This window comes from Triturus cristatus, chromosome 4_1, assembly GCF_964204655.1.
Source record: "Triturus cristatus chromosome 4_1, aTriCri1.1, whole genome shotgun sequence".
NCBI lineage: Eukaryota > Metazoa > Chordata > Amphibia > Caudata > Salamandridae > Triturus > Triturus cristatus.
This window is the reverse complement of record NC_140585.1, coordinates 934,954,006-934,972,155: the sequence shown is the minus strand read 5'-3', so window position 1 is coordinate 934,972,155 and position 18,150 is coordinate 934,954,006. Positions and strand designations below refer to the sequence as shown.

At 45.4% G+C, this 18,150-nt stretch overlaps 1 protein-coding gene across 1 annotated transcript in view; it reads left to right on the top strand.

Annotated features, from left to right (window-relative positions):
• LOC146855860 (vomeronasal type-2 receptor 26-like) overlaps window positions 1-17,636 on the top strand; it is a 500,093-nt gene extending 482,457 nt beyond the window's left edge. Inside the window, exon 8 of the mRNA XM_085651181.1 lies at window positions 17,554-17,636. Within this exon, the coding sequence (XP_085507307.1) occupies window positions 17,554-17,636 (83 nt within the window). The remainder of the gene's footprint in view (window positions 1-17,553) is intronic.
• The last annotated feature ends 514 nt before the right edge of the window (window positions 17,637-18,150 follow it).

Below are 18,150 nucleotides of genomic sequence, written 5' to 3'. Positions count from 1 at the left end.
CCGCCTTCTCTGAACAGTTAGCTTGCTGCCCCATCCCCCTCCTACCTATCCTCTGTTGTGTGAATCCATGGACTAGCCTCCTCCCTCCTGCCATGCATGGTCTGATGTGCTGCCACTGCCCTCAATTTAGTATGATGTACCAGTCCCCTCCTCCTGCCCTCCATTGCCCAATTCTATGCCCCATCATTGACCTCCTGCTTAAACTCTGTGCTTAGCTTGCTGCCCCTATTCTCCTTCCCCCTGCCCTCCGATGTCTTTGTGCATGCCCCTGCTCCATCCTTTTTGCCCACCATGTTCCATGGACCTGCCAATCCTATCTACTCTGAGTGTTCTGTTGAGCTGCCACTCCCCTCCCACCTGCCTAGCATTGTCAGATGACTGTAACCTGTCCCTGCCACCTCCACCCTGCCTGTCCACATGCCATGCCCCTATCCTCTTCCTCCTGTCCTACATGGTCCATTGTACTGCCACACCCTTCTGCCCTCCCTGGTCTGTTGTGCTGCAACTGCTCCTCCTGCCTGCCCCGTGCGGTCTGTTGTGAGGCCCCTTCCCCTGAAGTTTCTTGTCTGTGCACAGGTCCTGACCCTCCCTTCTATCCTCCATCGTCCTTTGTGCATGCCCCTGCACCCTCCTTCTTGCCCATCATAGCCATTGTGCTGCCACTAACCCTCCCACTTGCCATGCATGGTCTTCTGTGCTGCCATGGCCCCTCCCACCTTCCCTGTGTGGTCAGTTAGCTGCCCCTGACCCCCTCCCACCTTCCCTCCATGGTCTGTGTGTGTGCCATCACAGTCTCACTGTTGCTCTTCATGGTGTGTCTTGCTTCTAGTGCCCATCCTGCCTGACCTCCATGGCTATCTTGCTGCTCCTGCCCTGCCCCCTTGCCCCCAGCCCTCTGTTTACATGTGCAGACCCCTACTCCCTCCCTCCTGGCTTGTCTGTTCCATTGTAATGCCCCTGATCCGTCCCTCCTGCCCTTTATGGTCTGTTATGCTGCAGCTTTCTCTCCTGTCTGTCCATTATGGTCAGCTAGCTACCATTGCCTCTTTCCCCTCTGTTCTCTGTTGTCCATGTGCATGGTCCTGTCCCCTCCCTATTGCTTTCTATGGATTGTTGTGCTGCACTCCCGTCCCGCATGCCCTGTGTGGTGTATTGTGCTGCTGCAAACCCTGATGCCTGCCCTGCAGGGTCAGTTTGGTGCACCTCTCCATGTCCCTCCTGTCCTCTGTTATCCAAGTCCATGTCCCTACCCCATTTCCTTCCATGATCCAATGTACCATACTTGTGAACATTTTGAACTTGGTAAGAGGGAGATTTTGAAAAAAAACTGGGGTATTGATTTTCCCCTTTGAGTTACATTGAAAAAGAGGAGATTGTAGACAGGAGACAGATCAAATAAAGCCCATTTGAGCTTAAAAACATTGGACGTTTCCTGGCTGAATCGGGTCTGTTGGCATGTATGGTTGTACTACCATTGCCTCTTCCTTCTGCCCACAATGGTCTATTACATTGCCACAGCCTCTCTTGCAAGTCCTGTATTGTTGGTTTGTTGCCCCTGCCCCCCTTTCCACTGCCCTCCATAGTCTGTTGTGCTGCCACGGGCCTTCCTGCCTGCTAAGTGTGGTTAAATTGTTGCCTTTGCACCCTCCTACCTGCCTTCAATTTTCAGAGTCCGTGCCCCTGGCCTCTGCCTCTCAACAGTATCCTAATGAACAACTAGATTGCTAACATTCTATATTTATTACAAAAGTGTGGAACGCCTGACGTCATCTTGATGTAATCAAAACTGTAAGACCTAGAGCATTTCCTTTAGAAATTAAATATATGAGAGGGTCTTATTGGCATCAAAATTATGGTTAGTGCTCTAAAAGACTAAAATAAGGACATATTTTCTGAGTTTTCAAATAGCGACAAAGCACTTTTAAATTATTTGTTATCTTTATGTTTTTTTATCCAGTTGACCACTTGATTAAATGTTGCACTTAGGGGAGAGGATGTGGTGTTACTTCCAGAACTGCAGACTTTGCAACTGGGGAGCCAGGTTGGAGTTTCTGCTTCAGCTCGACATTCTGTGATTCTGGTCAAATCACTTAGTCTCCCCATGTCTACAACCAAAATGAATTTGCTCTTGTGTGATGTAACCAATGCTCATGTAAAGCACTCCAATACCTGACAAGTCTGCACTATATAACACTGCAAAAACACAAAATAATAGGTGTTTTGCACACTTCTGTCATTGGGCTATATTTGGGCTACATCTGGGTGATTTTGGGCTACATTTGGGCTCTTTTGTCTCCGGTGGCCATCTTGGGAGATTTATTTGTTATGAAGTTTCCTAATTTCCTCATGTACTGCAGTCTCCTCAGTAGGAAATGCTTTCAGTTTTTTACTTTGATTCCATCATGAAGGTATTCAGATATGTCAAACATTTGCCATAAATTCTGAAAGTTAGCATTCTAGCCGCTCATTAGATCACTGTAGTAAAACTACTGTTCACCATGGAAGTCTGCTCCTGGTATTAAAAGTGCATGTTTCAGTCTGCATGTCAGAATTTTTTTATGAAATAGAAGAGGATTTGAGAAGTCACTCAAAATGTGCCCTCATTTTCTTTCTTCAGCATTAATCATAATTTCTATGGCAAAATGAACCCCCTCATTGTGTTCCTTTTTAAATTAAATGTTTTAAGTGTTACCAGTTTATTCCAATCAAGATGGCTTCAGGTGTGCCATACTTTTGTCATAATGAAGACAGTAAGCGCTCTAGTTGTTTTTAAGAACACTCTGGGACATTCTGTCTTTGAGCTATACTTGGGCTACATCTGGGTGATATTTGGGCTACATTTGGGCTCTTTTGTCTCTGGTGGCCATCTTGGGAGACTTATTTGTTATGAAGTTTCCTAATTTCCTCATTTACTGCAGTCTCCTCAGTAGGAAATACTTTCAGTTTTTTACTTTGATTCCATCAAGAAGGCATTCAGATGTGTCACACATTTGCCATAAATTCAGAATGTTAGCACTCTTTTTGCTCATTAGATCACTGTAGTAAAGCTACTGCTCACCAGAGAAAACTGCTGCTGGTATTGAAAGTGCATGTTTCAGTCTGCATGTCAGAATTTTTTAATGAAATAAAAGAGGATTTCAGAAGTCAAAATGTGCCCTAGTTTTTCTTTCTGCAGCACTAATCATACTTGTTATGGAAAAATGAACCCCCTCATTTTGTTCCTTTTTAAATTAAATGTTTTAAGAGTTACCACTTTAATCCAAGCAAGATGGCTTCAGGTGTGCCATACGTTTATCATAAGTAGGACTGTTAGCGCTCTAGTTGTTCTTTGGAACACTCTGGGAAGCTGCAGTAGAACACAAAGGAATCAACTGACAGTCTCTGCCCTTGTTGGATGTACATGTTTTACTGAGAATGTCAGACTTCATTCTCACATGACTGAGAAAGATAATGTGAATTTACAGAAAATAAGCTCTCAGTTTAGCTTATAGATCACCTTCCAAACCTCTGTGGGAAAAGCATGAGAAAATATTTTTCCCTCAATCATGATATCCCAGCAGAAGGCTTTTTCACAATGTGAAATCACCTTAGAACATACCACAATTCCTAAAATGAATATGGTACCATCAACAAATGATTTATAATGTAACTAAAGTCTTAAAACCTTCTATTAACTGCAATGCTTTTTAATGAGGTGCTATCATGTATATTGGTCCCAAGATGGCTGCCAACACTTCTTGGATGAAGTGCTGACAGCCAATCAGATCTCAGGATGAGATGTGTGGTTAGGCTCCGCCCACATATATATATGATTTTACTTTTGATTTTCTCAGGAACTACTGAAGAGATTGACACCAGACCTGCAAAAGGCACATCCCTGACCTGAGGACTACCTCTCTGCCAAATTTCAAGTAATTCTGTTCAGCCGTTCGGGCTGTACCTTGGACTAAAGGTCCCTATGGAAAATTGCATGGGGAACACGCGTTTTGGGACCCCCCTTTTTTCTCAGCCCCCGCTTGAAGAATCCCACCGAGACTTTCAGGGTAGGAGCGGAGCGCCCCACCTATTTTGAAAATTTCGCGAGGATTCGTCAACCGGCGCCAAAGTTATTCCAAATAGAATGTTGCGGATTTCCTATGGAAACACGGTCCTAACTATAACTATCTACTTCATAGTAGTGTCAATCTGTTCAGTAGTTCCTGAGAAAATCAAAAGTAAAATCATATATATATGTGGGCGGAGCCTAACCACACATCTCATCCTGAGATCTGATTGGCTGTCAGCACTTCATCCAAGAAGTGTTGGCAGCCATCTTGGGACCAATATACATGATAGCACCTCATTAAAAAGCATTGCAGTCAATAGAAGGTTTTAAGACTTTAGTTACATTATAAATCATGTGTTGATGGTACCATACTCATTTTAGGAATTGTGGTATGTTCTAAGGTGATTTCACCATGTGAAAAAGCCTTCTGCTGGGATATCATGATTGAGAGAAAAATATTTTCTCATGCTTTTCCCTCAGAGGTTTGGAAGGTGATCTATAAGCTAAACTGAGAGCTTATTTTCTGTAAATTCACATTATCTTTCTCAGTCATGTGAGAATGAAGTCTGACATTCTCAGTAAAACATGTACATCCAACAAGGGCAGAGACTGTCAGTTGATTCCTTTGTGTTCTACTGCAGCTTCCCAGAGTGTTCCAAAGAACAACTAGAGCGCTAACAGTCCTACTTATGATAAACGTATGGCACACCTGAAGCCATCTTGCTTGGATTAAAGTGGTAACACTTAAAACATTTAATTTAAAAAGGAACAAAATGAAGGGGTTCATTTTTCCATAAAAAGTATGATTAGTGCTGCAGAAAGAAAAATTAGGGCACATTTTGAGTGACTTCTCAAATCCTCTTCTATTTCATTAAAAAATTCTGACATGCAGACTGAAACATGCACTTTCAATACCAGCAGCAGTTTTCCCAGGTGAGCAGTAGCTTTACTACAGTGATCTAATGAGCAAAAAGAGTGCTAACATTCTGAATTTATGGCAAATGTGTGACACATCTGAATGCCTTTGGAATCAAAGTAAAAAACTGAAAGTATTTCCTACTGAGGAGACTGCAGTAAATGAGGAAATTAGGAAACTTCATAACAAATAAGTCTGCCAAGATGGCCACCAGAGACAAAAGAGCCCAAATGTAGCCCAAATATCACCCAGATGTAGCCCAAGTATAGCTCAAAGACAGAATGTCCCAGAGTGTTCTTAAAAACAACTAGAGCGCTTACTGTCTTCATTATGACAAAAGTATGGCACACCTGAAGCCATCTTGATTGGAATAAACTGGTAACACTTAAAACATTTAATTTAAAAAGGAACACAATGAGGGGGTTCATTCTGCCATAGAAATTATGATTAATGCTGAAGAAAGAAAATGAGGGCACATTTTGAGTGACTTCTCAAATCCTCTTCTATTTCATAAAAAAATTCTGACATGCAGACTGAAACATGCACTTTTAATACCAGGAGCAGACTTCCATGGTGAACAGTAGTTTTACTACAGTGATCTAATGAGCAGCTAGAATGCTAACTTTCAGAATTTATGGCAAATGTTTGACATATCTGAATACCTTCATGATGGAATCAAAGTAAAAAACTGAAACCATTTCCTACTGAGGAGACTGCAGTACATGAGGAAATTAGGAAACTTCATAACAAATAAATCTCCCAAGATGGCCACCGGAGACAAAAGAGCCCAAATGTAGCCCAAAATCACCCAGATGTAGCCCAAATAGAGCCCAATGACAAAAGTGTGCAAAACACTTATTATTTTGTGTCTTTGCAGTGTTATATAGTGCAGACTTGTCAGGTATTGGAGTGCTTTACATGAGCATTGGTTACATCACACAAGAACAAATTCATTTTGGTTGTAGACATAGGGAGACTAAGTGATTTGACCAGAATCACAGAATGTCGAGCTGAAGCAGAAACTCCAACCTGGTTCCCCAGTTGCAAAGTCTGCAGTTCTGGAAGTAACACCACATCCTCTCCCCTAAGTGCAACATTTAATCAAGTGGTCAACTGGATAAAAAAAATAAAGGTAACAAATAATTTAAAAGTGCTTTCTCGCTATTTGAAAACTCAGAAAATATGTCCTTATTTTAGTCTTTTAGAGCACTAACCATAATTTTGATGCCAATAAGACCCTCTCATTTATGTAATTTCTAAAGGGAATGCTCTAGGTATTACAGTTTTGATTACATCAAGATGACGTCAGGCGTTCCACACTTTTGTAATAAATATAGAATGTTAGCAATCTAGTTGTTCATTAGGATACTGTTGAGAGGCAGAGGCCAGGGGCACGGACTCTGAAAATTGAAGGCAGGTAGGAGGGTGCAAAGGCAACAATTTAACCACACTGAGCAGGCAGGAAGGGCCGTGGCAGCCCAACAGACTATGGAGGGCAGTGGAAAGGGGGGCAGGGGCAGCAATCCAACAATACAGGACTTGCAAGAGAGGCTGTGGCAATGTAATAGACCATTGTGGGCAGAAGGAAGAGGCAGTGGTAGTACAACCATACATGCCAACAGACCCGATTCAGCCAGGGAACGTCCAATGTTTTTAAGCTCAAATGGGCTTTATTTTATCTGTCCCCTGTCTACAATCTCCTCTTTTTCAATGTAACTCAAAGGGGAAAATCAATACCCCAGTTTTTTTTCAAAATCTCCCTCTTACCAAGTTCAAAATGTTCGCAAGTATGGTACATTGGATCATGGAAGGAAATGGGGTAGGGACATGGACTTGGATAACAGAGGACAGGAGGGACATGGAGAGGTGCACCAAACTGACCCTGCAGGGCAGGCATCTGGGTTTGCAGCAGCACAATACACCACACAGGGCATGCGGGACGGGAGTGCAGCACAATAATCCATAGAAAGTAAGAGGGAGGGGACAGGACCATGCACATGGACAACAGAGAACAGAGGGGCAAGAGGCAGGACCATAATGGACAGACAGGAGAGAAAGCTGCAGCATAACAGACCATAAAGGGCAGGAGGGATGGATCAGGGGCATTACAATGGAACAGACAAGCCAGGAGTGAGGGAGTAGGGGTCTGCACATGTAAACAGAGGGCTGGGGGCAAGGGGGCAGGGCAGGAGCAGCAAGATAGCCATGGAGGTCAGGAAGGATGGGCACTAGAAGCAAGACACACTATGAAGAGCAACAGTGAGACTGTGATGGCATACACACAGACCATGGAGGGAAGGTGGGAGGGGTTCAGGGGTAGCTAACTGACCACACAGGGAAGGTGGGAGGGGCCATGGCAGCACAGAAGACCATGCATGGCAAGTGGGAGGGTTAGTGGTAGCACAATGACTATGATGGGCAAGAAGGAGGGTGCAGGGGCATGCACAAAGGACGATGGAGGATTGAAAGGAGGGTCAGGACCTGTGCACAGACAAGAAAGTTCAGGGGAAGGGGCCTCACAACAGACCGCACGGGGCAGGCAGGAGGAGCAGTTGCAGCACAACAGACCAGGGAGGGCAGAAGGGTGTGGCAGTACAATGGACCATGTAGGACAGGAGGAAGAGGATAGGGGCATGGCATGTGGACAGGCAGGGTGGAGGTGGCAGGGACAGGTTACAGTCATCTGACAATGCTAGGCAGGTGGGAGGGGAGTGGCAGCTCAACAGAACACTCAGAGTAGATAGGAGTGGCAGGTCCATGGAACATGGTGGGCAAAAAGGATGGAGCAGGGGCATGCACAAAGACATCGGAGGGCAGGGGGAAGGAGAATAGGGGCAGCAAGCTAAGCACAGAGTTTAAGCAGGAGGTCAATGATGGGGCATAGAATTGGGCAATGGAGGGCAGGAGGAGTGGACTGGTACATCATACTAAATTGAGGGCAGTGGCAGCACATCAGACCATGCATGGCAGGAGGGAGGAGGCTAGTCCATGGATTCACACAACAGAGGTTAGGGAGGAGGGGGATGGGGCAGCAAGCTAAGTGTTCAGAGAAGGCGGGTATTAGGAACTTTATTGTTTTTAAAACGTGTGTCTGTGCGAACTACTTAAAATATGATTAAGTATGCAGCATAATCTCACTTTTATTCAGGAAGAAGAGGACGTTTGTGACTGTGACTCCGGGCTCACTTGGCAGAAACACCCCCTGACCCTCCAGCCCCTATCGCAAAATGTAATGCCCGTGAATGGGTAGGTGAACACAGTGTTATATAGAACATAGTCCTGAGAGCACGATTGAAAATGAAAACTAGATATAGTGTATGGTATAAACTATGCACCAAAAAGTGTGAACTGGGCGTGAAATATAATATGCAATACATTGTGCGCAATGACAGATTCATTGGAGAGCGCGAGATAGCACAGGCAGTAGCGCGTGCTATGCGATATGTGCCTTGGAGTGTAATATGCACAGGGCAGTGTTGTGTAACCTAACTAGTCTCTAAAGTTGTAATATAAAATATGTGCTGGGGAGTTTAACGTTGCATATGCACTGTGACAAAGATATGGATCCCAGATTGTAATATGTATGGCATAGCACTGTGCGTTATAACATAGGCATCGAGGAAGGCACGTTAGATGGGGCAATATAACCCATGCGAAGACAAGTGTGGCATGACATATTCACGGGGTGCTGTTACAGTGCACATGGGCTAGAGAGTGTCATAGCATATGCACTAGCTAGGGGAATACAACACAGAGGTGTGTGGCACTCAGCAGGCAATGGTGGGTGTAACACAGCATTGGGCTCTGCCAGGAGCGCGCTGTGACTCTCAAGTGATATTCGTCCCCTTTCCAGAGAGTAAAATAAAAAGTATTACACATCCGGCAGTGGATGTGTGTTTTATTAACCGTGAGGGGGGTTTCTTGCATAGTTTTGGTCGAATTTTTGTCGAATCCCCTTTGAATGGCTTGGTGTGCATGTGTATTAAATGTGCCCGTCAATAGCTACCCATGTTTGTATAAATAAACGACAAGGGTGTCTACCGGGATTAGGCACGGTAGGGCATCAGACATGTCAGAGCTTGACTAGTGGTGTAAATACATTCCACGTGGATTCATTGTATGCATAGTCGCCTTTTAATGAATATCACGCAAATCGTCATGGTGATAGGTACGTTCGGTTTGTCCAGCATGTCCTAGGTGTGTCTATAAATATATATTTTTAAAAATAATAAAAATCAGTGGCCGGCCCTGGGGATTGGGGTCAAAAAAATATAATTAGGAGACAGGCCCTGGGGGATGGGGTCATCAGGGCCAATAAATTAGAATAAGAAGGGGAACCACACAGCCCCCCTTCTTAAAAAATTAAAATAAATAAAAGACTGGCATCGTGCCGGAGACCACGCCCCCTCCTTGCAGCACTCTGCAAACGCGCCCCCTGGCGAGTTGTAAGTTGGGGAATTAATTCCTCTTCAATACTGAGGGTCCCTGAGGGCCAACTAGCCCAACAGGCATCTCCAGTATGCACCAGGGAGCTGCGCTGCAGACAGGTGTTCTGAGGCCAAGCCCCTTTTTACACCTCTCTGCAACGCAGCTCTGTGGTGCTTACTGGAGGTACCTAGTGGTCTAGTTTGACCATAGGGACCCTTAGGATTCAAGGGGACTTAATCTCTCAACTTAGAACAGCCACAGGGCGCTTTTACACAGTGGTGAAGGGAGGGGACGGGGCCTGAGGTGACGTGTGCAAACACGCACTATGGCACGTTTTAAATTGGGGATATAATTTTCCTTCAATACTGAGGGCCCCTGAGGGGTAACTAGCCCACCAAGTGCTTCCAGTAAGCACCACTGAGCTGCATTGCAGAGAGGTGGTCCAGGCCGTGCCACTTTTTACACCTCTCTGCAACGCAGCTCTGTGGCACTTACTGGAGGTACCTAGTGGGCTAGTTGGACCCTAGGGACCCTCAGGATTCAAATGAACTTAATCTACCAACTAAAAACGGACACAGGGCGTGTTTACACAGTGGTGAAGGGAGGGGACGGGGCCTGAGTTAACGTGTGCAAAAACGCCCTGTGGCCTGTTCTAAGAGGTAGTTTTAATCCCCCTGCCCTATTATATACTAGGGGCTTACAGAGGAGGTCATGCTAATCACAGGGGGACCCCAACGCTTAATGTTCCCTAGTGTATGTAGTTGTTTTCACTGTATTCTAAGTGTCTTTTAACATAGCACTGGCTCTAGGACTGGTTAGTCAGACTCAGTTACCACCAGTATCCGTCTGAAAAAGTTGAGGGTACAGGATGATTTTGCAACAAGGCTTCTTTCTGGGCTTCTTTTTGTTCTTTCTGCACGTTATCCTTCTTCCTGCACTTTTCTTCGTCTTTGAGGACTTCTGTTGCTTCTTTCTGCACTTCTTTTTTTTCTTTCTGTGCATTTTTGTCTTCTTTCTTCACATGTCCTATCTCTGTAGGCATAGTTAGAAATTAGCATTTAAAAAACCTTTGAAATTCACAGAAAAAACCATAGGTTTCAGGCACGTTATAGTTAGGAATTAGCATTTAAAAAACCTCAGAAATTCACTGAAAAAAACATAGGTTTCAGGGGTGTTATAGTTAGCTGGACTTTTCAGTTGTACAAAACCATTGAAATTCCCCCGTTATAGTTAGTTCAGCTAACTATAACTCGCGCGCCCGCAATGCACTGCTGATGACGTCACATATTACATCACTCATGACATGGTCAGTGACATCACTCATGACATCACTCATGACATCTCAAATGACATCACTGATGACATCATCCTTGTGAAAGAGTGGCAGACCTCCTCTCACCCTAATATAACCTTTGATACACACATTCAAAACAGAGACTAAACTTTTCAAAACAATGGACATACCAATACCAGTTACAACAACCTCTTCAGTAATTCTAAGATCCACATACACATACACTCATTCACCAACAGGCCTATACAGTCACTCATACATGTATTCACTCATCATATGTACTCATACACCTATACATCCTGTTACACAATGCCACTCATCCATAGAGTTACTCACACACATAGTCACTCATGCTAATAAAGAATCAAACATACATTTATTTGCATATACAGTTATACACACACCACCACACTTACTTCTACGGAAACTTACACATACTTAGTCTTTTAAACAATCACTTATAGAAAGACATACTTGTTCATACAGGAACTCTTTCAATCTCTCACTCTCACATATACTCACTTATATACACCAATAGTCACATATACTAGTTTAAAACATATGTAGTTACTCATAAAGACACTATTGAGACAGTCATTCACTCACTAACACACCCATACACACACTCATCCACCCATACAGTCCTGCACACATGCTGTCTTCAACACATACAAAGAGTGAGTCACTCATTCATGCACCTATGCACTACGTAATACCCCCCCCCGAACCATGCAGACACTCAGACTGATACTCAAAAAACCAACTAATAACCTATATAGACACCCATGTCGCTACTCACCAACCCATGCAGCCACTTATACACAAAGTGAGAGACTGATACAGATATTTACATATTTAAACATTACTCACTAAGCCATGTATTCACTATTGTTAGAAATGAGGGGGCTCTGGTTGACGCAGGTGTGAACCCACAACAAGCAGGGACCCTTTACTTCTTGTCAGGGCGAAGGATGACTCCCCAGAATAACCCCTGCTCACCCTCTAGGTGCGTGGCGCGAGCAGTCTAGGCTAAGTCTCAGGCGTACACGGTTAAGCAAATGCAATTACACATACAGTAAACCCCTTGCATGCACCACAAATGGACACCAATCAGGAAGTATATAAAAATAAGCTTTTATGTAGATTCAGCAGATTCAAATACAAGGCCCAGTAACGTTGAACTGATGGGGCCACAATTCTTGGAAATACGGTAAAGTTCTCTTTGTTTTACGTAAAGTTCTTTAGGCGGGCACAAGGTAACTGTAGGCCTCAGCGTACTTTGTGCTGAGGCAGCGCCCCGGAAGCACACAGCAGATGACAGGGAAATAAGAACGTTGCGGACCCTGGATCCGATGCGAGCTCGCGGTCGAGTTCGTAAGTACAGTACCTTGTTTCTTGACGCAAAGGCGGGTGCGGGATTTCAGCGGCTCTTCGACAGAAGAGCGAGGCGGCGTCCGGGGCTCCCACACTTCACGAGGGTGTCTGATCCTCAGGCTCACGACAAGAGCGGGGGGTTGTAGGTGGCGGGTGAACAAAGCGGGGCAGCCGGGCACGCAGATGCGTCCGGGCCGTCCGAGGCTTGGAGATGCTCACACGCCGATTCCGGCGGGAGTGTGAAGGTGCACAGCGAGCCTCCACGAGCGAGGTGACGGGGCAGCCCAGCACAGCGTAGGGGGAGCGGCTCCGATCGAGCGAGGCTCTTCCCAAGGCGGGGGCGGCTAAGCAGTCCTGGTCACGGCTCAGGGAGGGACTGGGCACGAGGGTCACAGCTCCGGCGAGGGAAAGGACACCACAGTCCAGCAGCAGGCGAGTGAAGATCAGGTAGAGCCCAATGGTCCTGGGGCTCAGTTCAGGGGGCAAGCTCAGTTCCAAGCCCTTGGAGATCGTTTTGGAAAAGCACAAGTCTTGAAAGTAAAGGTAAAGTAAAGTTTTCAGCAACAGTTTCTCTTCTCTCCTTTGGCAGCAAGGTCACCACTGCAGGCCAATCCCCCAGGATAGGGACAGTCTTCCTCCTACAGCTTTCCCGGTGCCTCCTCCTCAGGCAGAGATTCTTCTTGGTCAAAAGCGGATCTAGTTTCTCAGGAGCAGGGCTCCTCCATTTATACAGCAAATCTTTTGTTCTCCCAGGCCAGGGGGGCCCTTGCCTAGTTCAGTCCGGTTTCTGAGCACTTTGTTTACGCGATGCAGGCTTCTTCTTTCAGAGTGCAGGGCAGAGTCATCAGACGCTCCACAGGGGGCGGAGCCGTCATTGAGGTAGCAGAGCACTGTCCTATTCAGAGCCTAGGAGCACTCCTCCCACCCATCTACCTGTCGATCGTCCTATTCACCACCAGGCTACCTAGCCCTGCCCATCTGGGTTCCCCCAGCCCTGTCACTCACACCAGCCAGACATCAGATACACATCACGCAGAGGCGGCTGAAATGTTTAGGCAAGCAAAGGCCAGCTTTCTAAAAGCGACATTTGCAAACCCGGAATATTAAAATAAACCTTGCGAAAAGATGTACCTTATTATTCCGAGTTCAGGCATACTAAACTCGATCTTCTACCATGTTCCCTGGGTCGGTTAGGATCATAGGGTGTAATAATCCAGGCCGCCCATACTGGCCTATGAGAACAGGGTAGCCTTGCAGTAGTGAACAACAAGATGGCGGTAATTCACTACTAGGACATGCCACGCATCCAGGCTTGTCCTACCTTAGGCTTACAACGCACCCTGCCCGTGGGCCTACCAGAGGGGTGACTAACATGCAGCTAAGGGAAGGTTTTAGGGACTGGCAAGTGTGGGCACTTGCCGGTCAGCATGTCAGTACCAGACTGCACGCAGGTTCTGCGGTGGCAGACCTCAGACATATTTTACCGGCCGCTTCTGTGGGTGGCACAACCAGTGCTGCAAGCCCACCAGCGGTGTTCGCATTTACATGCCCTGGCGCCCCTGGCGCACTTTACTGGGGTCTGACAGTAAATCAAACAATCCAATCATGGAATCCAACCAACATATACAATTTACATAGGGAGCACTCGCACCGCGACACTGGTTGGCAGAGGCACAGCGCGCTGAGCGGCCAACACCATAAAAACACATGAGGCACAGCGACAAAAAGAGGAAGGGAGACTCACGCCAAGGTGCCAGGTCTAACAACTATGATACACTTAATCAGTCAGTTACACAATCAATTTTTCAAAAACAAATCATCCATTTAGACTCTTATATACCCATTTATTCTTCCATCGACCTTGAGATATACATATATAAAACATATTTAATTTTCAGAAAAACACACATTCACTGGATGATGTCATCAGTGATGTCATTTGAGATGTCATCAGTGATGTCATGAGTGATGTAATATGTGACGTCATCAGCAGTGCATTGCGGGCGCGCGATTTATAGTTAGCTGAACTAACTATAACAGGGGAATTTCAATGGTTTTGTACAAGTGAAAAGTCCAGCTAACTATAACACCCCTGAAACCTATGGTTTTTTCAGTGAATATAGAGATAGATAGATACATATATATATTTTTTGCAAAGATGCCCATGCAATGAGAGGCGCACTCCTCCAGCTGTTGGTTAACAAACCCTTTATTTTAATGAAACAGCGCTGCAAATTCGAATTTTGTATCCATGTGGCCTGACGCGTTTCAAAGCAGTCGTGCTTCTTCCTCAGAGGCCGTTTGTCAGCACATCAAGTTCAGGGTCCCACAACTCCTAGCGTTTCTGCATGCATTTATTGGCCTCAGGTGTGCCTCTTCTAGTAGTTTTCGCCATGCACGCTGGGACTTGTGGTCTCAATACCCCCATTAAACACCTCCAGTGGCTGTGTGCTTGGCAAACAAGTAATGGATTACTCATCGCCCTCCAGTTAGCGTCGGATTTGAAGTTCTGTTCCTTGCTCTAGTAACAGCTGCGCCGTCGCTGAACCAGACAATGCCGGTAAGACGATCCCCAGCACAGTGTAGGGGGCGGTGCGATCTCTCCGCGGCTGGACTTGCCGCGTAGAATTTTCTTCAAAGATACCCATGCAATGAGAGGCGCACTCCTCCAGCTGTTGGTTAACAAACCCTTTATTTTAATGAAACAGCGCTGCAAATTCGAATTTTGTATCCATGTGGCCTGACGCGTTTCAAAGCAGTCGTGCTTCTTCCTCAGAGGCCGTTTGTCAGCACATCAAGTTCAGGGTCCCACAACTCCTAGCGTTTCTGCATGCATTTATTGGCCTCAGGTGTGCCTCTTCTAGTAGTTTTCGCCATGCACGCTGGGACTTGTGGTCTCAATACCCCCATTAAACACCTCCAGTGGCTGTGTGCTTGGCAAACCAGTAATGGATTACTCATCGCCCTCCAGTTAGCTGCACGACTGCTTTGAAACGCGTCAGGCCACATGGATACAAAATTCGAATTTGCAGCGCTGTTTCATTAAAATAAAGGGTTTGTTAACCAACAGCTGGAGGAGTGCGCCTCTCATTGCATGGGCATCTTTGAAGAAAATATATATTTTTTGGGGGGGTTTGACTGCACTGACCTGATAGGTCTCGTCAATTCAACTGACTGAAAAACAAGAACAATTTCACATCAACAAATGGTTTTCAATCCATTGAGAATGTGGTGAAAGTTAATTCCAAGTTTTAGGTGCAAGGAACTTGAACATTCCTAATGCAGGTAATTAAAAGGAAAAGAAGATTTGTTGACCAGCAGAAACAGAAAGCACTGTGGCAAGGAAAAAGGTGTCTTATAATAAGGATGCCTGAGACCACTAAAAATATTTGAGTACTAGGCTAGGTACTTTGGTCATGTCGGCATCAGCAATCCCTTAGCTGATGATAGAGCACTCTATAAAAACACTTTTCAGTCACTCATTTATTCAAAGCAAAAGTCCTTGAACAGGATTCTCTGATCATGTCTGGAGGGTTAGTATACAAGCAGTCACTACATTGGTAATGTTGTGTTTTGAAAGGATAGAGAAAAGTATTCTCAATGGGGCAGCTCATTAAAGTGAGAATTGGCAACTGGATTAATTTAATCACTCAGTGAGAGCTCCTGATCCAAACAATTCTCAGCAATTTGACATTGAGGATTGGGCTTAAACATCACGGAATATCATCTTATGATGCTTTATGTTTGCTTACTATCGTTAGCTCTGTAGGGTTAACTTACAGCTACAGGATGCTATGGTCTTTCCAATGTTGAATGGTGTTCGGACAGGCATGTGCCCTCCATGACATTTGAAAGCATGCACACATTGCCCATCAGTTACCTAACTGTGAGTTTTCATACCAATCCTGATTTATTTTGTGCCCCACATACACAACAATCATGTGACATGTGAGCACACTTAGAGTTGGCATGAATAAAGGTAGTGACACCAAGAACAGACTTTGTGTTCTGGTGGAATGTATTTTGTCACAGCATGACTTCTGCTTCTTCTAGAGGTGCTACGTCTTATAGTCATATGGCTACCAAGAGCACGGTCTTCAGTCCTGATTCGCTTTTGTTTAGGGTACTCCACTTGGAAACACCCATCATTGCCGCAGTTGTGGAACAATCACCTGGGAACAAATGCAGTGGCTGTTTTGGAGAGGAGTTATCTGAGTGAATCACCCTGAACCAGCTCCATATCAGTGATTCTAGAATCTACATATAAGAAAGGGACTGAAACCTTCCGAAGTTGTCATTGACTGAAGGGGGATTTTTCTGTGATTCTGGGCAGGTGTGGCTGACAGTCAGTTTCTCATAGATGAGGAGACATCACATGAAAGTGTGCATCTATACATGGAGGACAGCTTTGGGTCTACCTTGGTACAGACGAATGGCCTGCTAATACAGGACAGTAGAGGCACTCCAGCAGGAGGAAAGCTGACTTTCAAAGAAGCCCAGCTGCAATGACCAAAAGAGTGGAACTGTCCAGTAGTGTGGAATTACAAGGGTACATCACAGGTGATGGCCTGAATGCTGGTGTGGGTCTCCCTGAATCCTGATAATTGCATCTAGTGCTCTAGTCTACGCCGATGAGAAGCAAGAAAGTGCATCTATGGTCACATCAGATGGGTGGGGTGTCATAAGCGCCGACTTGCGTGTTGGAGTGGTTCACCCTGTGCCCCACAGTAGACTGGCACAGTGGTTCAACATAAACATAGTTAACAGCAGTATGTAATATTCCTGTGCTGTGGCTGAGGATTGGTGACTGTTGCTAATACTGCCATAACCTCCAACTGCCTGGGAGCCATCACCTCACCGAAAACTTGAGGGTGGACTCTTCACTGCTGGGGTTTTGCACTGAGCAGTTTTCACCTCTGGAACTCACATTTGCACCCACAGACTGACTGAATCTTCTGGAGCTTCCCTCTACCAAACATATTGTATTTTGTGGTGAGTTGTAAGTGTGTTATGGTGGAACCATAAGAAGATCCCAAAAAGGGTAGTCTTTCGCCCCACAACGTACCTTCATTCCCTCTACTTCACTGGGAACTAGGGGGAAGGTGAACAATTGAACTGAAGCTCTCAGAAATTTAGGGTAAAAATCAAGATTAGAAATATCACCTGGCCCATGGAATTGGTGTCTAGAGATGTCTACGGTCAATTAAGGACAGTCGTGCTTTACACCATATGCAAACCATAGACTACTTTAGGCAGACAGCCCTCATGCCCCACTGCTTGGGGGTGATATATTGATTGGAAGCTTCCATGAGCTGTCACTCCAATCACATTTAATAAGGGGAATGCAGATTTGATGTACTCTGCAAGGCAATGACCATGTTATGTTATGTTATGTTATGTTATGTTATGTTATGTTATGTTATGTTATGTTATGTTATGTTATGTTATGTTATGGTATGTTATGCTATGCTATGTTATGTTATGTTATGTTATCAGGATTTGTAAAGAGCAACTTATCACCTGAGAGATATCCAGGTGCTGGAGCAGCTTTTGAAGGTCATCTGCTAGCTGTTGGTTGAAGAGTCAGGTATTCAGCTTTTTGCGGAATTCCAGAAGCGAGGAGGAGGCCCTTAAGTGTAGAGGGAGGTCGTTCCATGGTTTGGGTCAAGGTAGGAGAAGCCTAGGCCTGCTTTTGCGGCAGCGAGGGGTGTGTGCAAGAGAGAGTGAGGTAGCGCGGAGGTGTTTGGTGAGCTGGTGGAAGTGAAGCAGCAGTTAAGGTAGGCTGGTCCAATGTTGTGCATTGCCTTGTATGCGTGTAGGAGGAGTTTGGATTGGTATTGTTTGTGTATCAGCAGCCAGTGTAGATCTCTGAGGTGAGGCATGATGCGGGTATGCCCTGGGGTATCTGGATGGTCTGAATATGGTGGAGGCGGTGGTTGGGATTTTGGCATACTGTGTGTTGCCGTACTCATGTTTGCTGACGACTAGGATTGAGTGTCCTTACATCTGGAACTCTTGGGAATTCATCTGAAGATTTTTTTCAGGATGCATAGCATGTGGAAGCAGGAGGAGCTGACTGTGTTCCCCTGTGTG